Genomic DNA, 23,084 nt, shown 5'->3' with positions numbered 1-23,084 from the left:
TGGTTCTATTTTTACGCCAGTATGCAGTACAAGTAACTTGTTTGACTGAAAATTGTATTTTGCTCAACAATACAATCTGAAAGACAAGATTTTGTATCATGGACATTCTGCAGTATGTTGATGAGAGGAGAGAAAGGAGATTCTAAATTAACATTTCCATTCCAATGTTTTCTGTAAAAAAACAAAGTGTTTTATATTGGGAACCTGTAGACTAGTTTCTATTACTCCTTAATATTAAACATAATTTTACTGTGCAAACACAAAGTGTATTTTATTTTTCAAATTTCACATTCCCTCCTGTTGGGACCTGAGACAGAACTGTATTTCTTTATTAAAATTCTCTAGCAATCCTGTACCTTATACTTCAAAGAAAAAAAAGTTTCTAACAAATTTATAGCAAATATGGGTAAAAAGTGGTAAAAATTCTTACCATCTGGCTAAAGTTCAGATTGCAATATTCAGTCACTCATATTTTTTGTTCACTTACATTTGTAAACACAAATATATCCAAATTCAAAATTTCAAGATGAGCTGAATTCCATTTTCAGATGGAAGCAGAAATACCATGTGACATGAAGTGACCAATCCGTAATTTACACAATAGCAATAAAAAATAACAAAGTCCACAAAAGAGACCATAAACTAAAATACATGAATTGTAGTTGTAGCCATGTCGGTCCCAAGATATTAGAGAGGCAAGGTGGGTGAGGTAATATAGGCTTTGGACCAATTTGTGTTGGTGAGAGAGAATCATAGAATCATGGAATATCAGGGTTGGAAGGGACCTCAGGAGGTCATCTAGTCCAACCCCCCGCTCAAAGCAGGACCAATTCCCAACTAAATCATCCCAGCCAGGGCTTTGTCAAGGCTGACCTTAAAAACCTCTAAGGAAGGAGATTCCACCACCTTCCTAGGTAATGCATTCCAGTGTTTCACCACCCTCCTAGTGAAAAAGTTTTGCCTAATATCCAACCTAAACCTCCCCCACTGCAACTTGAGACCATTACTCCTTGTTCTGTTATCTGGTACCACTGAGAACAGTCTAGATCCATCCTCTTTGGAACCCCCTTTCAGATAGCTGCTTTCAACTATCAAATTCCCCCTCATTCTTCTCTTCTGCAGACTAAATAATCCCAGTTTCCTCAGCCTCTCCTCATAAGTCATGTGCTCCAGCCCCCTAATCATTTTTGTTGCCTTCCGCTGGACTCTTTCCAATTTTTCCACATCCTCCTTGTAGTGGGGGGCTGAAAACTGGACACAGTACTCCAGATGAGGCCTCACCAATGCCGAATAGAGGGGAATGATCACGTCCCTCGATCTGCTGGCAGTGCTCCTACTTATACAGCCCAAAATGCCGTTGGCCTTCTTGGCAATAAGGGAACACTCTTGACTCATATCCAGCTTCTCATCCACTGTAAACCCTGGGTCCTTTTCTGCATAACTGCTGCCTAGCTACTCAGTCTGTAGCAGTGCATGGGATTCTTCCATCCTAAGTGCAGGACTCTGCACTAATCCTTGTTAAACCTCATCAGATTTCTTTTGGCCCAATCCTCTAATTTGTCTAGGTCCCTCTGTATTCTATCCCTATCCTCCAGCGAATCTACCACTCCTCCCAGTTTAGTGTCTTCTGCAAACTTGCTGAGGGTGCAATCCACGCCATCCTCCAGATCATTAATGAAAATATTGAACAAAACCGGCCCCAGGACCGACCCATGGGGCACTCCGCTTGATACTGGCTGCCAACTAGACATGGAGCCATTGATCACTACCCGTTGATCCTGAGTCCATTCATTCAGCCCATACTTCTTTAACTTGCTGGCAAGAATAGCAAAGTTTTTGATATAGTCTCCCACAGTAAAGTCAAGGAATAACACATCCACTGCTTTCCCCTCATCCACAGAGCCAGTTATCTCATCATAGAAAGCAATTATGTTAATTAGGCATGACTTGCCCTTGGTGAATCCATGCTGACTGTTCCTGATCACTTTCCTCTCCTCGAAGTGCTTCAAAATTGATTCCTTGAGGACCTGCTCCATGATTTTCCAGGGACCGTGGTGAGGCTGACTGGCCTCCTTCTTCCCTTTTTTAAAGATGGGCACTACATTAGCCTTTTTCCAGTCATCCAAGACCTCCCCCGATCGCCATGAGTTTTCAAAAATCTTGGCCAATGGCTCTGCACTCAGATCCAAAAGATTCAAATTTGGAAGAATATCTTTACCACACGCATGTTATCAGCATGACAATGTATTTTTCTTGTTGGGTCATTGCCACTTAAGTCTCAAAAGCAAAATAACATCAAATAATGAATAATAGCCTCAGTCTGGAGTGTAAGCGATCCAGTAAGAGAGAAACCTACATTCCTCTCCCATATTGATCACCTTCACTGTTAGGGAAATACTCAAGTAAAGATATTGGCTGAAAGTCAGCTTAACTGAGGGCTGAATACAACATGGCAATTGTAGCGAGAAAATAGTTCTGCTGTATACTGTGTATTTGTAGTCTGCGGATGAATTTAAAGTAAAATGCCAATGGATTCACCATATCCAACATTTTTGGAAATGTAGCGTTGAATATCTGCCCTCAGATTTTCAAACAAATGTTTCATTCAGAACTTTTGCTTTTAAATGCTGTATTTTTTGTAACAGAATCCAATGCTATTCCTGTAAAAGGACTAAAGTAAAATCCTGTATAGTATTTCGTAACGTCATTGGTATTGATCATTACATTTTTAAAATTTTAATATTTTATTAGGTTTTATTGAATGCGAAGAACCCAATAATCGCCTAGACAAGTTTACAGGAACATTATTCTGGAGAAGCAGGACTTATCCACTGGATGCTGATAAAATTTTGTTGCGTGGCTGTAAAATCAGGAATACAGACTTCTGCCATGGAGTGGTCATATTTGCAGGTATTTATATAACAAACAGAAGTATATGAATTAAGTACAGCAAGATCACTAGGTAAAAGCTGCATCCCATAACTGTCCAGCATAGGCACTTCCATTAACTTCAATTGAAGCTCTTGTGTGAAGGATAGATCCCTGAACACCCCACCTTTAAAAGGTGCAGAATCTTCAATTCCAGTTGTTTCCTGTATCCGAGTCTGCAAACTTACAAGGTCTAGTACACTTTTTTATGAAATGATATTCACGCTTGATGTCTTTCTTTTTATTTTTATGAATTTTGTTTTTGTGTGTTTTTTTTTTTTTAGGAGGAGACACAAAAATAATGAAAAACAGTGGAAAGACCAGATTTAAAAGGACTAAAATTGACTCTCTCATGAACTACATGGTTTACACGGTAACAGACTTTGATTGGTTTTTTTTTTTTATTTTATTCTGTTACATTTTTGGAGTTCATGCTCTATAGGTGTGAATGTTGTCCTGTTATGCCTAGTTTCAATAATCATTATTCATAGTGCGACATACTATCAAGTATGTTCAGGCCCAAATTTAGGCACTAACCTTGCAAGTGCCACATGGGTGGATCCCACTTTGTGGTTAGACACTCGATGTCAATGGGCTTTGTGTCAGTGGTGGGCCTGCCTGTCTAGAACAGCAAGTAAGGTTGAGGCCTTATTATAAAGGAAAACAATTACAAAATGAGTAAACAAACTTTCATTGATTTTTTTTTTTTAACAAATGCTCATTTTTTATTTTAAAATTAATTTTAAACATTTCACCTGCAATGTTATAAACTTTGGCTAAGTTAGACTTGAACTAAAACAAAAAAAAATTGGCCCCCAGGCACTTCACTGTTGCTAGTTTCATTTCCAAACGGAATTAAAATGCAATAGTTAAGTTATCTGCATATAGTAAAATGTGAAAATTAGACCTTAAAAACGTCTTCAGTTCAAACACAGGTCAATTTGAGGAAAAATCTGTCATATGTTCATAACACAGGTAAAGACGTAGTGTCTTTGTAATTATTAATATCTTGGCAAATGTCCTCTTTTAAAACAGAACTTTCAAGGGAAAGGTTGCCCTAGTAGATCTGTTTTTCATTTTATTGAATAACTACTAAGAATACGTCTCATGAGAATCTTCATAGAGGTCAAGGTTGGGAATCCAGCCTAGCAAATAAGGCCATTGACTTACAAAGAACACTCTTGGCACTTTATGTTCTAGATCTTTGTTGTATTGATCCTCCTGTCAGCTGGCCTTGCTATTGGACACACTTATTGGGAGCAACAGATTGGCAATACTTCTTGGTACCTCTATGATGGTGAAGACTACAGCCCTCCGTACCGTGGCTTCCTTAATTTTTGGGGCTACATCATTGTTCTTAACACTATGGTTCCCATTTCTCTCTATGTGAGGTAACTAAATCTCTTTGTTTTTAAAGTTGAAAATGTGGTGGGTATGGAGTAAAATAAATTGTATTTCCATTTGATGCGGTTTCCTCCAATCTCCCGTTCCCAAAAAAATGTTGTGTTCTTTTCCTCTTACTGATATTTTCAAAGGAAGGTGAGCCATACTGTGTGTCCCTAGGCTGTACAAAACTTGACTGAAATGCAAAATTAATGTTAAAAACACTTGGCCTCTTTAATACATTTAATACTGTGTGGTGGTAAATTGCACACATGAACAAATTACTTCTCCAATAGTCAAACAATGTACAGTGATAGGTCAGATCCTGAAAGAATTTACTTCTGTGTGTAAGCTAGTTCTGTACAGTCCTGTTGAGAAACTGCATGGAAGAAGCTGCTTACAAGATTAGGCCCTATGTTGAATTTTTTCGTATGTTCTACATTCAGCTTTTTTAAGACCGAGAACTGGCTCACACTTCATGTTTTACTGAAAAGTACTTTGAGTTTTGGCTGTCAATCTAGTATTCAATTAGCCCCCAAGATGATGTCTACTTTGTAGTTACATTTTACTATTGAATATAGTTTTCTCTCCAGTGGTGGTAATATGGGATCACCTTTGACATGCTCCATTTGGGGTCTCTAATCTGACTTGTACTGGACTGTTTAAACTGAGCTGTGCACTTTTAATCGATTGTTTTGAGTAGCTTGTATCCTGGGTGAGTTTTTGGACATAAACTAGCTCCTTTGTATAATTTCTAAATATTAACACATACGATAACATGGGTTTATTTGCTTTACTGGTGTCCTTGAAAATCCATTCAGAACTTGATAGATCTATATAATGTCTTTGCATTTTAATGTATAGCAACCTGTTAATGGTATGATCTTGCTGTTGTGTTTTACTCAATTAGTGTTGAAGTGATTCGTTTAGGCCAAAGCTATTTTATAAACTGGGATCTGCAAATGTATTACCCTGAGAAGGATACACCTGCTAAGGCCCGAACCACCACTCTGAATGAACAGCTTGGACAAATCCACTACATCTTCTCAGATAAGACAGGAACGCTTACACAGAACATCATGGCATTCAAAAAATGCTGCATAAATGGACAAACATACGGTAAGTACATAAGAACACAAGAACAACCAAACTGGGTCAGACCAAAGGTCCATCTAGCCCAATATCCTGTCTTCCGACAGTGGCCAATGCCAGGTGCCCCAGAGGGAATGAACAGAACAGGTAATCATCAAGTGATCCATCCCCTGTCGCCCATTCCCAGCTTCTGGCAAACAGAGGCTAGGGACACCATCCCTGCAAGTCTGGGTCATTGCTAACTATTACGCCTCTCTACTGGCAACTGTTTTTCAATCTTAACTGTTGCATGCCCACTATATTAAGTGCTTATTTGTTAATGCACTTCAGTGACACAAGTGTGTTCCACTGTGAAAATTCTGATATTCTCAACCCCCAAAATATAAAGGGTATAGTACCTTTTTGCTTCTACAAGGACAGAGATCCAGCTGGTTCTGAGGGATGAACATGAGATTGCCTCTTCAAAAACATTTTCTCCCCTGTTCCACTCTCTGCACTCCCAGCTTGCGTGTAGTAGACAGAGGGGCAGGGATGGGGGGAGATGGCTATGGGAATCGGGCACTTTGCACACTAACCCCACAGAACACTTTGTGGCTATGTTAATGATAATCCAAGCAGCATTAACTCACGCACTCTGGACTCTAGAAATCTCCGTTTTGGGGGAACTAATTGGTGGGTAGAGGGGTGAGCAGTACAATTTCTGAAGGGGCTTTACAGAGGGAGCAGAAAAAGGGACCAGGCACCATTATGCTGGTTTTCTGGCTCAATTTGCGTGGTCTCTGCCTGTCTAGTTAAGCTGGTTGGAACGCTTTTGGCTAACAGCATATTTTGACAAAACGTTAGTTTTGTCAAAGCTGAAATATTTCATGGCGATTGTATCTTTTTTGATTTAAGTTTTTCGTCAAGAGGGGAGAAGAAAAGAGAGAGAGAGACTCTTTAACCTGGTGGCTATGGCAGTGGCCTGGGTTGTGGGAGACCCAGATTCAAGATCCTACTCTGCCTGGTTCAGAGTGATCTGGGATGTAAACTCTGCCTGATTTGGTTCCTGTGAGGAACAAAAACATTTAAAACGTTAAAAATTGTCATGAAATGCAATTGTCATCCTCTGGCCAGCTCTGGTCCATGGGATCTGCTGGTTCTACTTCTTGTTTCACCTGAAGGGTGCAGATGTACCAGTTTTGGTTAAACTTTCCTGACTAAATCATTGCTGCTAAAGTTATTCAAAATTGCTGTTGTTTTTTAGCCATTTTTAAAAGAGCCATAGTATAAAAAAAATTATAGCTGGTATTTAAGTCAATGCGGAGTAGAAATTATTGGAAATTTTGCCAAAGGAAAATTCTGCCTGTCAGAAAATGCTGATTTCTCAAAAGCAATATGTTTCACTGAAATACGTTGCCTTTCAGAAATTCATTTAGAACCAAATTTTGCGGAAAAGATGTTTCAATAAAGTCAAAAGTTCCATTTTTGACCTTTTTGTAACAGCATGTTTGACCTTTCATTTTGAAACTACCTTTGGTTTAATTTATTATATATTCTAAAATGAAAAATAAAATTTGAACAAAATGTTTTAATCAACCCAAAACTAATTTTGTTTGTTTTTTGTTTTTGTTTTTTTTGGTGATTTAGTTCACAGGATTTTTTTTTTTTTTAATTTTGTTATGTAACAAAAAATCAGGTTCCCACAAGCTCTAATGCTGGCTGTGATTTTGAAGCTGTACTCCCATTTAAAGTTAATTGGAGTTTTACCATTGACTTCAGTGGAAACAGAGTTAAGCCAACACAGAGCACTTTTGAAAATTAAACCCTATATACTGTGAAATTATGGGTGCCAAAAAAAAAACCTAGATACACTGAAATTCCCTTTAATTTGTATTCTGTCTACTTTGAGCACTAGACATTGAAATTGTCAGATACTTACCTTTAAGATTTCAGAACGATATTGTTTCCATTACAGGAGAATCCAGGGATGAGTCTGGACAACATCAAAACCATGAAGAGGTAAGTCAGTTGACTTGTTTCACTAAGAATGTGTTGAAGACACTGGGGCTTTGAAATAGGAGGTTTAGGATTTAATTTTTCTTTTAATTTAGGGGATTTTTGCCCCCCAAGTAATGAGAGGCTTTTATCTAGGCATGAAGTAATTGCATTCACCTCAAATTCTGTTCATTTTTTCCTAATCCAGCAAGTTGATTTTAGCTGGAACATGTATGCAGATGGGAAACTCGCGTTTTGTGATCATTATCTGATAGAACAAATTAGATGTGGAAAGGAGACTGAAGTTCGACAATTCTTTTTTCTGCTTGCAATTTGCCACACGGTAATGGTGGATGCTTCTGATGGTGAGTATTCTGTGTAAAATGGACACATGGTAGCTTCAACTTTAACATAATTCACACACGTGAGATGGAACACCAGGCTATTGTATAAATCCTAAGCTAGTGCTTGCGCTAAAGATGCCCATCTCTACATGTGCCATGAAGTCTCAAATTTGACTTTTGAATTCACAATTTTGACATAAATTTATATTAAATACCTGCTTCAATAAACATTTTCTGAATCTATGTTTTACAAATACAAAATACAGAGGACTTAGTGTTTTCGCAGTATTACACTTCACTCTATGAAAACCTGTATTTGGTGTACAGAGTTTCAAAAGCATTAACACAAAATAAAGGGTAAAATAAACACACAGGTATAAGCACAGATTTTACATACACGTGTAATTTCACGCACTTGAAGTTAATCTTCAATGGGATGACTCATGTATAAACAGTTAAGTATTTGTTTATGTGCTGGCATGATTAGGACTATAGACACTTTCCCCCTTCAGTAAATGTGCTTTTCCCCCTCATAATGGTTCTAATATATGCACAAATATATACAGTGCCATAGAGGACTAAGTTGAATAAAGAGGAATGTTGAACTTTGCAATCTGAAGAATGAATAAAGGTTAAGGGTGCAGATGGGTGGCTGTGGGGAGAAGTGGTGAACTGTGGAAGCAAGGATAAAAGTCTGAGTCCAAACATACTCTGTATGCAAAAGGAGGGGACAAAGCGCTGAATTTTCCAGCCACTCTGTTGTTCTGGTCTTATCTGAATTCAGTAACTAGATTAAGATAAAGAAGGATGTGGATAAATTGGAGAGGGTTCAGAGAAGAGCCAGGAGAATGGTTAAAAGGTAAGCAAACATACTTGTAGAGAGAGAGATTCAAAAAGCTCTATCTATTTCGCTTAACAAAGAGAAAGATTAAAGGGTGACTTTATTACAGTCTATAAATACTTGTGTGGAGACATGAGGAACAAATATTTGATGGATTTTTTCAGTCTAGCAAATAAAAGTTTAACATGATCCAATAACTGGAAGCTGAAGCTATACACATTCAGACTGGGTATAAGACATCCATTTTTAAATGAGAGCAATTAACCATAAGAGCAATTTACCAAAGATCATGGTAGATTTTTCCATCACTGGCAATTTTAAAATCAAGACTGAATGTTTTTCTAAAAGATTTGCACTAGGAATTATTTTGGGGAAGTTCTGTGGCCTGTGTTATACAGGAGGTCAGACTAGATGGTCCCTTTTGGCCTTGGAATCTATGACTTTATTCACTGTAACTTTGTGCCTGCTTTTCTTGGTCTTCTCTAATTAAAGTTAATTTTTTCCAATGGTTAATGTGGCCACAGCTTTCTGGTTTGAGGCTGTTATTTTCCAAAATGCTGCAATGAAATAAATGAGAAATTAAGATTCTACAAATAAAAATCACTTGTATGTAACCAAGTTCTGTTATCTCCATTTTACTGATGGAGAAGCTGAGGAAGAGAGGTTCAATGACTTGCCTATTTGAAAGGAGTCCAGGACAGGGATTAAATGAGCTCCCAGATTCTGTCTTTGAATTGCTAGACCATTCCAACTCCATTTTTAAATTAAATCCACAGTAAAAATGGATCCTGAGTTAGTGAGAGAAATCAAAAGTATAGAATATTAAACACCCCATATGGCCCTTGATTGCTACAAAGCATGGGGTTGTTTAAAGTCCCAAATGACTCTAAATGCAGCACACTAGACGAGGGCATCAGTTACTAACATGTACTATGGCTTTCTTCCCTTTTCACTCTATTAATACTATAGGTCAGCTCAACTATCAAGCGGCCTCCCCAGATGAAGGAGCCCTGGTAACAGCAGCCAGAAATTTTGGATTTGCTTTTCTTTCACGAACTCAGAATACCATTACTATAAGTGAGATGGGGATTGAAAGAACTTATGATGTTCTTGCTATCTTGGACTTCAACAGTGATAGAAAACGAATGTCTGTTATTGGTAAGCTGATCTCAAAAAAGCTTTATTTTTAGAGACCCCTAAAGAGAAACTCTCTAAACCAGTAGAACGGAGGTTCTCACACTGTGCTGTTATGGTTGTCTTTGGCAAAATGGCTGGTTATATGGTGGTGGCTGCTCTGTATTTCCAGCTGCTAAAATGCTTTAAATGAAACTGAAATACACAGAAGGCTTTTCTAACCATACTCTGACATGTTAAGTGATTGTTGTAGTGCTGTCAAAGATATTATTCCTTTATCAGTGTGGTCCACCCAATTCTGAATGCAAGTGGAGGTGGTCTGTGAATGGATGCAGATGTGTCCACTGGACAATCTCTGTATTAAAATGCGGGTCCGTGTTATGAAAAGTTTGAGGACCCCTATAATGTCTAGTTCTTCTTCGAGTGATTGCTCATATCTATTCCAATTAGGTGCGCGCGTGTCGCGTGCACAGTTGTCGGAAAGTGTTTCCCCAGCAGCACCAGTCGGGTCAGCTGTGGAGCCCCCTAGAGTGGCACCTTCGATACATGACCCTGCCGACCCGGCGCCTTCTCAGTTCCTTCTTACCTCCAGTGACGGTCGGAACTGTAGCTTAGCAAGTTCTACCATGTTTCCCTAGCTTTGTTTGTTTGTTTGTTTTCTGTAATTATTAGTTAGTTCTTAGTTAGTAGTTAGCTGTTGGGCTCGGGGGGTTTACCCTCTATCCCGACTGATTTTCCTTGGGAGGGTTTACATGCTCAAGTCCCAGGGGTTCAAGCCCTGCAAGTCCTGCAAAAGCCCATGCCAACAGGTGACCCCCATGACGCGTGTGTCTGGGGGAGGCTCACCAAGCCGACAAGTGCAGGATTTGTAAAGGGTTTTGCCCCAGAACTAAAAAGAGGCGAGACTTTTTGCCTCGCAGCTCCTTATGGAGGTGGCACTTAAACCACAGCCTCCACCAGCGTGGGAAGACCTGGCGCCAAGTTCATCAGTGCATAGCACCCCAGTGACAGTGATGGAAGCGGCATCACGGTAGGACTCTGGCAGAGACCCGGGCACCACCGCTCCCCGGTGCCAAAACCGGTGGGGTCGATCCGGCACCACTCCCACTCACCAGCACAGAAGCAACACTGGAAGCCAGGGAGGAGCAGCTCTCCATCCCAGAGGCCCACCCCTCTGGAGTCAGCCAGTGGGGCACGTCCTTGAGAGGAGCACCAAGGGCCGAAATCTATGGAGATGGCACTGTCAACTTCGGCCCCACAAGGGGGACCGTCAAGTTTGGTGCCGTTGGACTCCCCGGCCCAGGTCATCGAGGAGGTGGAATTGCCATCCACCCTGGATACCTTTAAGGCCGCGAGGGACCTCATCGTCATGACAGTGCCGAGGTCACCCACCCTTTGCGCCAAGCCTCCGGTACCACATTGAGTGGCACCGTCTCAAGGCAAACTGGCGATGCTCTGTCCCTCGGCACCGCAGATAGAATCACGGCACCACTCGGGGTGGGTGCAGTCTCAAATCCGTTTGGTCAGGTACACATTTGAGCGACTGGGTCTCCTCCTCAAGTTGGGGAAGTCGACCTTGGAACCTACCCAAAGAATAGAATTCATCATTGCGGTGTTAGACTCGGTTCAGGCATGAGCACTTCTGCCAGAGACCCGATTCCGAGCCATCCCAGACATAATTCAAAGCCTCCGGCAATTCCCAATCACAACAGCAAGGGGGTACCTGAGTCTCCTCGGCCACATGGCTGCTTGCACTTATGTGACCTGGCATACCAGGCTGTAGCTCAGGCCTTTGCAGGCATGGCTCACCTTGGCCTACTGCCCCGGGCGTGACAGCTTGAATTCAGTAGTCACGGTGCCGGGGCAGGTCCTCACGTCTCTCCACTGGTGGCTCAGCCTTCAAGCAATGTGCAAAGGAGTCCCTTTCCTCACCCTTTCTTGTCCCTGATTATGGACGCGTCAGCTCTGGGATGGGGTGCCCATCTGGGAGACCTCCAGACACAGGGCCTGTGGTTGCAGGACAAGCTCTCTGTACATATCAACATCAAGGAGCTGATGGCGGTGTGCCCAGCCTGCCAGGTCTTTTAAGCCTGACTACAAGGCCAGTGCGTAGCAGTTCTAATGGACAACACCACCACCATGTTTTGCATCAACAAGCAGGGTGGAGCCCGTTCCTCTCCCCTGTGCCAGGAGGCCCTCCAGCTGTGGGAGTTCTGCATAGCCTACTCCGTTCACCTGGAAGTATCCTTTCTACCAGGGGTCCAAACAATACTCACAGACCACCTCAGCAGGTCCTTCTATACACATGAGTGGTCCATTCGGCTGGATGTCATACACCTGGTTTTCCAAAGGTGGGGGTTTCCCTAGATCCACCTGTTTGCCACCCACCGCAACAGGAAGTGCCCAATGTTCTGCTCCTTCCAGGGCCACAGCCCAGGCTCGCTCACGGACGTATTACTGCTACCCTGGAGAGGTCAACTGCTCTACTCCTTTCCCCCGTTCCCTCTCGTGCACAAGGTCCTGCTCAAGGTCCACAGGGATGGGACAGGGATAATTCTGGTAGTTCTAGTGTGGCCTCGACAACACTGGTACACGGCGCTCCTGAAACTGTCAGTGGACACCCCGGCCACGTTACCTCTCCTCCCTGACTTACTCACTCAGGACCACGGTCACCTCCATCACCCCGACCTGCAGTCCCTCCACCTCATGGCTTGGAAGCTTCATGGCTGAACTCCATGAAACTTTTGTGCTCAGAACAAGTAAGGGAGGTCCTTCTTGGCAGCAGGAATCCCTCCACTAGAGGCACGTATCTGGCGAAGTGGAAGAGATTCTCGTGTTGGTGTCACCAGCATCGTACACCCTCTCCAGGCACCTGCACCTCTCATTTTGGAGTACCTTGTACACCTGAAACAGCAAGGCCTGGCGGCGTCCTCCATAAGGCTACACCTCGCTGCTATCTCGGCCTTCCACCCAGGAGCGTCCAGTGATCCATCTTCGCCAACCCTATGGTTGGTCACTTCAAGGGTCTGGACCGCCTACATCCCCAGATCAGGTAGCCTGTCCCTGTGAGAAACCTCAACCTGGTCCTCTCCAGACTCATGGGGCCCCCGTTCAAACCACTGGTCCCTCCTGTATCTGTCATGGAAGGTAGCGAAAGTCCCTCACCTCTGACCCACCTTACAGTTTTCCACAGGGATAAGATGCAACTCAGGCCTCACCCGGCCTTTCTTCCCAAGATGGTGTCGTACTTCCACACCAGTCAGGACATTTTCCTGCCTGTCTTTTCCCCTAAGCTGCAGGTCAGTAACCAGGAGCAGAGGCTGCACTCCCTCAATGTTTGGCGAGCATTAGCTTTTTACATCAAGCGCACTAAGCCGTTCAGGAAGTTGAACCAGCTGTTCATAGCGGTGGCAGACTGGATGAAAGGGCTCCTGGTCTCATCTCAAAGAATATCCTCCTGGATCATGTCTTGCATCTGCACATGCTATGAACTGGCCAACGTACCAGCCCTGGCTCTTATGGCACACTCCAGAAGGGTCCAGGCCCCGTCAGCAGCATTTTTGGCCCAGGTCCTGATACAGCAACTTGGTCTTTGGTACATATCTTCATTTCTCACTACGCCACTATCCAGCTCGCCAGAGATGATGCAGCTTTCGGCAGAGCGGTGCTACAATCAGCATTTCCTTAACTCTGACCCCATCGCCTACGTAAGGCTTGGGAGTCAGCTAATTGGAATCGTTATGAGCAATCACTTGAAGAAAAAACTGTTACTCACCTCTAGTAAGTGTTGTTCTTCAAGATGTGTTGCTCATATCCATTCCAAACCCTCCCACCTTCCCCTCTGTTGGAGTAACCGGTAAGAAGGAACTGAGGAGGCGCCGGGTCAGCAGGGTCATATATTGAGCATCAGGAAGGCACCACTCCAGGGTGCTCCACAGCCGACCCGACGGGTGCTGCTAGGGGGAAAAATTTCCAATGACTGCACACGGCGCGCACGCATCTAATTGGAATGGATATGACCAACACATCTCGAAGAACACTTAGGAGAGGGGAGTGACCATTTTGTTTGCATGCTGAAGTGTTATCTCACTTAATAGTAATGAACAGTTTTTTAGTTTTGATCTTAGTTTCTTCCATAGTACATGAAGTATAAATTCACTAAAACAATTTCAATAGTGGGCTATCAGACCATATCAAATTCAGGTTTATTTTATTTTATTGCGAGTGCAGGCACACTGCAACATATCTTCACTGTAGTCTCTCTCCTGCTCTTGTGAGCAAATTGTGTTTTGATGTTTTAAAAAAATGCTCTCAAAACACAGTTCTTACCAATTTCGATACCTTGTTTATTCGCAGCAGGGCTGAGGAGGAAATGATGTGTTTGTGAACCAGAATTAAGCTGTTGACCCGCATCAAAGAGCTTATACCAGTATAAGAGAGAAACTTGATTTAGTAATTCTAATTCTAGGCATACCAGCCTCAAATGTCTCTTCTTGTTTAAAGAAGTTGTGTGTTGGTTGCCCTGTTATTTAACCTTCAGTTCTCTGATGGAATATTTCAGGTCTTCTAATTTAAAAAAAAAAAAAAAAAGAGATCTTCCTGTTATCAGAAAACTGATGACATAATAGCGAGACACAAAATTCAGATCAGAAATGTATTCTTTATTACATCTACCCTCAGCTTTTTTTTTCTTTCCCTTCTCTGATTTAGTAAGAGAACCAGATGGAAACATTAAACTTTACTGTAAAGGAGCTGATACAGTAATTTATGAACGTTTGCATCCAATGAATCCTCAGAGACAGATTACACAGGAAGCACTAGATGTAAGTTTTGCTTTTTTAAATGCCATTTTAAGCTATTTGCACCTACCTACAACTGCATTGAGTTGACTTATTTCTACTTTGCTAAATAATTATGAAATATATAGCTCCATTGTACTACTAGAACAAAGTTTTCAAAAAAGCTGAATAGCATCCAAAACAACTTATTTTGCTGCTACTAGACATTCTGTTGTTCGAAATCGGAACGTGATTTTTTCCCCCCTTTTTTTCCTTTTTAATGGAATTGTATTTTAAATGTTTGCATTGTACATATTGAAATTAGTTTTTCATTATTTGAGAAACTTGCATGTCACTTCAGACTTTCCTGCTCCATTCAATTTTTTCCTTGTACTTTGCAGCACGTTTTCTAGACCTATGTAGATTGACTGATAAATTGCACTATGTACTATTCCTGCATTGATTGTTTTACATTTTTTCCAAATGATTGTAGAATCTTCTATTTAACACCAGAAGTGAAGGATTAGAATGCTTTCAGGCTGCAACTCATTTTTGGATATTCTGCAGTGTCCAACTTTCACCATACACTCTGAGTACAGTAGCAGCCAGTGACTGAGGTCTTTCAGATTGACTAGTCATGGCATGTCTTCTCAACTTCAATTTTAAGCCAATATTGAAATCTATGCAGCTTATTTCTCTTTTTTCCCACAGATTTTTGCAAATGAGACCTTGAGGACATTATGCCTCTGCTACAAGGACATTAGTCATGGTGAATATGAAGCATGGAATAAAAAGTTCATGGAAGCTAGTGTAGCTGCAAGTAACCGTGATGAAGCCCTGGATAACGTATATGAAGAAATAGAAAAAAACCTTATTGTAAGTTTGATACGGCATTTGATACGGTCTCGCATGATATTCTTATCGATAAACTAGGCAAATACAATTTAGATGGGGCTACTATAAGGTAGGTGCATAACTGGCTGGATAACCGTACTCAGAGAGTTGTTATTAATGGTTCCCAATCCTGCTGGAAAGGCATAACAAGTGGGGTTCCGCAGGGGTCTGTTTTGGGACCGGCTCTGTTCAATATCTTCATTAACGACTTAGATATTGGCATAGAAAGTACGCTTATTAAGTTTGCGGATGATACCAAACTGGGAGGGATTGCAACTGCTTTGGAGGACAGGGTCATAATTCAAAATGATCTGGACAAATTGGAGAAATGGTCTGAGTTAAACAGGATGAAGTTTAACAAAGACAAATGCAAAGTGCTTCACTTAGGAAGAAAAAATCAGTTTCACACATACAGAATGGGAAGAGACTGTCTAGGAAGGAGTACGGCAGAAAGGGATCTAGGGGTTATAGTGGACCACAAGCTAAATATGAGTCAACAGTGTGATGCTGTTACAAAAAAAGCAAACATGATTCTGGGATGTATTAACAGGTGTGTTGTGAGCAAGACACAAAGTCATCCTTCCACTCTACTGTGCTCTGGTTAGGCCTCAGCTGGAGTATTGTGTCCAGTTCTGGGCACCGCATTTCAAGAAAGATGTGGAGAAATTGGAGAGGGTCCAGAGAAGAGCAACAAGAATGATTAAAGGTCTTGAGAACATGACCTATGAAGGAAGGCTGAAAGAATTGGGTTTGTTTAGTTTGGAAAAGAGAAGACTGAGAGGGGACATGATAGCAGTTTTCAGGTATCTAAAAGGGTGTCATAAGGAGGAGGGAGAAAACTTGTTCACCTTAGGCTCTAAGGATAGAACAAGAAGCAATGGGCTTAAGCTGCAGCAAGGGAGGTCTAGATTGGACATTAGGAAAAAGTTCCTAACTGTCAGGGTGGTTAAACACTGGAATAAATTGCCTAGGGAGGTTGTGGAATCTCCATCTCTGGAGATATTTAAGAGTAGGTTAGATAAATGTCTATCAGGGATGGTCTAGACAGTATTTGGTCCTGCCATGCGGGCGGGGGACTGGACTCGATGACCTCTCGAGGTCCCTTCCAGTCCTAGGATCTATGAATCTATGAATAAGTTGTAATATTTTAAATTATAAACGTGTTTTTATTCGTGTCCAAATAGTAACAGACCATTGTGGAAACTGAATAGCCCTTTTTGATTAGCACATTTGTGAGTACAATTTTAATTAAGATTTTGAGACTGCCAAAACTCAGTTCTAGAGAGCTTCGGGGAATGAAGGAACATGGATTTCTTTGGTTTAGCTTTCACTGGACTTTTTTCCTCCATTCCAGAAAGGTTGCTAATATCTCTGTAACCAGTAGCACTAGCACAGAAACGAGTTTTATTAAAAAAAAGTTCAGGTTTTAAAATTTGATAGATAAACAGCTATCTACTGTGATGGTAACTGCATTACAAATAATTTGCAAAAGGGGAACCTTGCTATAGCTGTTCAAAGGTTATTTCCTCTTTAAAGCTTGGAAATACTTCTACTATTAAATTTATCTCCACTGTGTGTGATGCAACCGGTTAGTATGGTATGGAGTTAACTTGCCTTTATTTGAAGGATTGAATATTGCTTAATATGACACAGGGGGTAAGACTAGATGGATCAAACAGTCTGATCGAGATATGTCACTCAGATAACTCTTAATTGGGTATATTCGAGACCACTTCATGAGAAGCAAGAGTATAAATTGCAAATAGCATTTAAAAAAACAAAAACCTCTCATCACAGTCATTGTGAAGATTTTTTTTTTTTTTTTTTTAAGAAACCCAATACCTTGGACCAAATCGGGCTCTATTGAATTGGCAAATGCTATTGACTTTAAAAGAGTTTCTCTGGGGTAACTAGAAAGCAGAACGTGGCCATCTGAAGTATACCAAGAAAAAGTTTATTGTTAAAATGATCTGGTTAACTCTGAATTCCAGGATCACCACACTGTTAACTACTGATTTCCCATTTGAGCCGGCAATATGTGTTGGACTGCTTTTCTAAAAATTAACTATAGATCAGAGTGTTGGCAAGCCATCTCAGTCATGCAGCCCAGCTTGCAACAGTATTGTTGTGGGAATCTTTCTTACAGTAAATTTTTCTGGATTTAAGAAGTCTCGGATATATCCTCTTTTGAACTCTTTGCTGCAAACAAACTGCACAATTATGACTATAAATGGGATCCACTTACTGAGGAAACTTCATGCTGGCAGTTTGTTTTAGTCCACACCACTATTATGCTCTATTTAGTAATATCAACCACCTGTTAATCACTCTTTATCTGCTACCTTTACCACCTTGTTAGTGGTATTGGATAGTGCAAGACTTCATGGTGTCACTGTCCCCTCTTAAAAGCACTTCTGTTACCTTAGGCTCTTGACATTCTCTCTTGGTGGGGGAGGGATAGCTCAGTGGTTTGAGCATTGGCCTGTTAAACCCAGGGTTGTGAGTTCAATCCTTGAGGGGGCCACTTAGGGATCTGGGGCAAAATCAGTACTTGGTCCTGCTAGTGAAGGCAGGGGGCTGGACTTGATGACCTTTCCAGCTTAGGAGACAGGATATCTCCATTAATTTAATTTTATTTATTTATTTACTGTGTGAGTTCAGTAAAACATTATTTAAAAACATGTCTTTAAAACATAAAATTCAGTATCTGAAGTGGAGAATTTATTAGTCTGATGAAGTGGGCATTCACCCATGAAAGCTTATGCTCCAATACATCTGTTAGTCTTAAAGGTGCCACAGGACTCTCTGTTGCTTTTTTACAGATCCAGACTAACACGGCTACCCCTCTGATACTATATAGTTGTAATTATTGTAAACAAATCCTATATGTAACTGGGAAGGAATACAATACACAGATGAAAATGTTTCCTGTGGTATCCTACATAATAACAACTATCAGTCATCTAGTTCTGTAATGGTGGTGTTTAAAAATAAATAAATAAAAATAAAATAAAATTAATGGAGATATCCCATCTCCTAGAACTGGAAGGGACCTTGAAAGGTCATCGAGTCCAGCCCCCTGCCTTCACTAGCAGGACCAAGTACTGATTTTGCCCCAGATCCCTAAGTGGCCCCCTTAAGGATTGAACTCACAACCCTGGGTTTAGCAGGCCAATGAGCTATCCCTCCCCCCAATTATCAATTATTATCATCATAGTACCCATATCCCTCTCCCCAGTTATCATCAATTATTATCATCATAGTACCTAGGAGCCCTAGTCATGGACCAGGACACTGTTGTGCTAGGTGCTGTACAAACAGACCACAAAAAGATGGTTCCTGCCCCAATGAGCCTACAATCTAAGCATAAGACAAGAGACAACAGTATCTTCTTCCGTATCTAAATAGCTTCATTTTATACTACAAACTAAACCTGTTTTCTCTCTGGATTTTTGTCTTATTAAACGCTTGTGTTCCCAATAACTTCCAGCTCTTGGGTGCTACAGCTATTGAAGACAAACTACAGGATGGTGTTCCAGAAACAATTTCCAAACTTGCAAAGGCGGACATTAAAATCTGGGTGCTTACTGGTGACAAAAAAGGTATATTTACAGTACTATAATAATAGCAGAAACATGAGATCTTATGGTTGGAAGCTGAAGCTAGACAAATTCAGGCTAGAAATAAAACTCAAATTCTCAACTGGGTAACTAATCACTGGAACAACTTCCGTAGGGATATCATGGATTCTTTGTCACTTGAAGTCTTTAAATCAAGACTGGATATATTTCTAAAAGATGTGAAATAGCTCAGATGGAAGTTCCGCTTAATGCTGAGTTTACTGAGATTGTATGGTCTGTGTTGTGCAGGAGGTCAGACTAGATGACCATCATGGCCTTAACCTATGAATTATTTTCAGAGAAAAATCTTTTTTTCCAAAATCTTGGAAATCTATATTTCCAAATGAGAAACTAATGTATGACAATTGGTTGCCAACTAATTAACTTGTCCAATCACAAGGGTAATTGATTGGAAAATAATGTTGATGACAGACATGACTTTAACAGAAGAATGAGTTGCTATTTCCATTATTAATTCCTGTTTCTATGGTTATAAAACCTGGCTGTTTCATGCAAGTGAATTTTGTCTTTTAAATTGCTGGGACAAAAAGGAAACTTTCTTCTTAAAGATGGTTTTGCAAAAGAGAATAAACCTTTAAGTGACTTGCCCATTATCACACAGGAACTTGGTGGTAGAGGCAGGGATAGAATCCAATTCTCCAGGGTAATGTTCACCTGCCTTAACCATGAACCATCCTTACTCTTCCTGCAGTCTGTGCCTCATTTACTACACACCTTCCAACTTCTGCAAAAATGAAGCAGGGGTTCTTCAGATGAGTTTACTTAACTAGACAACCATAACTCAACCCCAGAGCAAGTCCATCCTGTACAGAGGTTCTGTGAACACAATAGTATGTGATCATGTAATGAGACTATCATAATGCATACACACCAGGAGGCTGATACACAGGCATTTTCTAACTTCTGACTACTTCATTTTAAAAGTGGATGTTCGTAAGGGTTTTTTTGTGCACGTGTGTGTAATTTCCTAGGTGTTAAAAAGGCAAACAAAAAACCAAATTCCATAATGTAGTATCATATTGACACTCACAGGCGTCGTCATTGAGGTTAGAACCAAGTTTACATCCACCACACAACACAGTTATAGTGGAGTAAATGAGGATAATAGTAGACATATTGATGATGGCAGTTTGTGTTTTAATGGTTTTAAAACTAATTTAAAATGCTTAAAACCCATAATTTTGCACAACTGAAAAAATAAATAGATTAAAAACAAAAAAAGCTTAAAAATAAAAATCAAGGTTATCCATTGGAATTTTTTTTTTAATCAAATTCTGCCAAACCTAGTTATCCTGTTTGTGGACCAGCATTAGAGAGGAATGAGATGCAAGCTGCTGCCCCATCCCCTCTGACTTGTCTCTATCCTTTCTTTTCCCCCACTCCTGGCTCCTTGTGCCATTCCCATTTTCCTTGACATCCGTGTCTCTATTCCTTAGGTGTCTTGTGCCACTTTTCTTGCCTAGCCAGTCCCATGTGGGGTTTCATGCGGAGCAGATAAAGTACACGACCAATGTGGTTGCAAGCTGAATCCAATTCTGTTTATTACAAGCTTTCTTTTATAGTTTTTCTCAACATTACATAACACAATTAGGCTATAATCACACATCTACGGATTGGACAAGAAGAATCATGTGTTTATCACATGTATAGCCCCACACCGATTGGTTCAACCGTTCCTTACATAAGGCCATGATTTGTTTACCTCATCTTATATAATCCTAGACCACCAGGGGGTCTTACATAAGGCATTATCATCTTATATAATCCTAGACCACCAGGGGGCCTTACATAAGGCCATGATTTGTTTACCTCATCTTATATAATCCCTAGACCACCAGGGGGGCCTTACATAAGGCCATGATTTATTACCTTGCAAGTGTCCCATCGTGACCCTTACCTCCTCATGGAACTTTCCATTAGGTTGGTGTAGGGATGATACATCCCCACAGTCCCAGTCTCTGGACTCACTGTCAGAGTCCCAGTGTCTCCCCCTCCCCACAATCAGTCCCAGTCTCATCAGACTCCTTGTTCCAATCTATGCCTTTCCCTCCCCCAGTCCACCTTTTGTTCCCTCTGCATTCAACTCAGACTGCTTCCTACTCTATGGTGCCTTGGTGCCAGCAGGGGCACCACTGAGAGCACAGGAGACACAGGCTCCCTGCTCTCAGTCCTAGTGCATGACTCCACCCCAGCTCGGAGCAGCCACTGAAGCAGTGGTCACCAACCGGTCGATTGTGATTGACTGGTCGATCTTAGAGGATCTCCCAGTCAATCGCAATCTCTGGTGGTGCAGTGTGGCTGCCACTAAGGCAGGCTCCCTGCCTACCTTGGCCCCATGCCACTCCCGGAAGCGGCCAGTGCAGCCCCAGAGCTGGGGGGGCAGGGGTCTCCCTCCACGTGCTGCTCCTGCCTGCAAGCACCTCCCCCGCAGTTCCCATTGGCTGGGAGAGCTGCGTGGGCAGTGCTTGCAGAGGGGCAGTGCGCGGAGCCACATGCCCCCCCGCTGACAGCACCCCATGCCCCCTCCTGCACCCCAAGCCCCATCCTGAGCCAGCACCCTGTACCCACTCCTGCACCCCAACACTCTGCCCCAGCCAGGAGCCCCCTCCTGCACCCAAACCTCCTCCCAGAGCCAGCACCCGGCACCCCCTCCTGCACCTCAACCCCCTGCCCCAGCTCAGCCCAGAGCCCCTTCCCACACTGTGAACCTCTCATCCCACAGCCCCTACCCCATCCCAAACCCCAAACTCCTACCCCAGCCCGGTGAAAGTGAGTGAGGGTGGGGGAGAGCAAGCGACAGAGCACGGGGGATGGAGTGAGCAAGGCGGGGCTTTGTGGAAGGGTCAAGGCCTAGGGGTATGGGCGGGGTAGATTCAGGTTTGCCCTTAGATTCAAAAAGTGATCTTGGGCATAAAAGGTTGGAGATCACTGCTCCCCAGAAGGTGACATCCCTCTTGCTGAGCTGCTAGGCTGGGAACTGCAGCCAATGGGAGCTGCGGGGGTGGTGCTTGCATGTGCAGGGGCTGCCTGAGCTACCCCTGAGCCAGGCGCACTGGCCGCTGCAGAAGTCACAGAAAGTCACGGATGACCTCTGTGACAAACTCGCAGCCTTAATAATGATTCATTAAAGAATCTTAGTAACGTGTGACTTTGTTACAGAAACTGCTGAAAACATTGGATTTTCTTGTGAACTTTTAACAGATGAAACTACAATCTGCTATGGAGAGGATATCAGGCAAGTTACAAGCATACACAATTCTTTGTGTAGGAGTTTAAAATCTCAAATTTCAAAATATTCAAAGTAACCACACTGTTCCTGTGGCTTGCTTTCTTTATCTGGCTATCTCCTTTGATTCCTCCTATATGGTGTTTACAATGCTTTAACAGTGTAACTGAAACGCAGGCTGTGGCTACTCTACGAGCTGGAGGTGTGATTCCCCTGCTCACGTATGCATAATTGTGCTAGCCCCTATCGAGCCAGTGTGAGTGCAAATAACAGTATAGCCATGGTAGAGGGGGTAGAGGCAGTGGAGGCACAGCTGAGCCATGCAGAATACATACCCTATCAAGCTAGCGCAAGTATGTGTACATCAGCAAGGGGAATCACACCCCTATTTTGTAGCACAGATGAAGCCACAGTAGTGGCCAATATTCAGTTATGCTGTGGTTTGTGGATTTTATTTATTTATTTATTTATTTTTACTATTTTGCATAGTAGTTTACCAAGGCAACCTACTCATTGTTAGGACCCTACCAATTTAGTGGCCATGAAAAATGTGTCACGGACCATGAAATCTGGTCTTTAGGGTGGTTTTACCCTATACTATACAGATTTCACGAGGGAGACCAGTGTTTCTCAAACTGGGGATCCTGACCCAAAAGAGGGTTGTGGGGGAGGTCATAAGGTTATTTTAGGGGGGGTCACAGTATTGCCACCCTTACCTCTGGGCTGCCTTCAGAGCTGGGCAGCCAGAGGGCAGCAGTTGTTGGTCAGGCGCCCAGCTCTGAAGGCAGCACCCGCGAGCAGCAGTGCAGAAGTAAGGGTGACAATATCATACCATGTCATCGTTACTTC

The 23,084-nt window shown here is 42.1% G+C and overlaps 1 protein-coding gene across 2 annotated transcripts in view; it reads left to right on the top strand.

Annotated features, from left to right (window-relative positions):
* ATP8B1 (ATPase phospholipid transporting 8B1) overlaps positions 1–23,084 on the top strand; it is a 125,975-nt gene that overhangs the window by 80,898 nt on the left and 21,993 nt on the right. For both annotated transcript variants that reach the window (XM_065598792.1, XM_065598791.1), the window contains exons 10-20: positions 2,752–2,910; positions 3,213–3,301; positions 4,129–4,319; positions 5,222–5,430; positions 7,358–7,401; positions 7,586–7,742; positions 9,532–9,720; positions 14,407–14,519; positions 15,186–15,350; positions 18,859–18,970; positions 22,169–22,244. In XM_065598792.1, the coding sequence (XP_065454864.1) occupies positions 2,752–2,910; positions 3,213–3,301; positions 4,129–4,319; positions 5,222–5,430; positions 7,358–7,401; positions 7,586–7,742; positions 9,532–9,720; positions 14,407–14,519; positions 15,186–15,350; positions 18,859–18,970; positions 22,169–22,244 (1,504 nt within the window). The remainder of the gene's footprint in view (positions 1–2,751; positions 2,911–3,212; positions 3,302–4,128; positions 4,320–5,221; positions 5,431–7,357; positions 7,402–7,585; positions 7,743–9,531; positions 9,721–14,406; positions 14,520–15,185; positions 15,351–18,858; positions 18,971–22,168; positions 22,245–23,084) is intronic.

Source organism: Chrysemys picta, chromosome 6, assembly GCF_011386835.1.
Source record: "Chrysemys picta bellii isolate R12L10 chromosome 6, ASM1138683v2, whole genome shotgun sequence".
NCBI lineage: Eukaryota > Metazoa > Chordata > Testudines > Emydidae > Chrysemys > Chrysemys picta.
The sequence above is the reverse complement of the archived record's forward strand: the minus strand, read 5'-3'. Positions and strand labels throughout refer to the sequence as shown.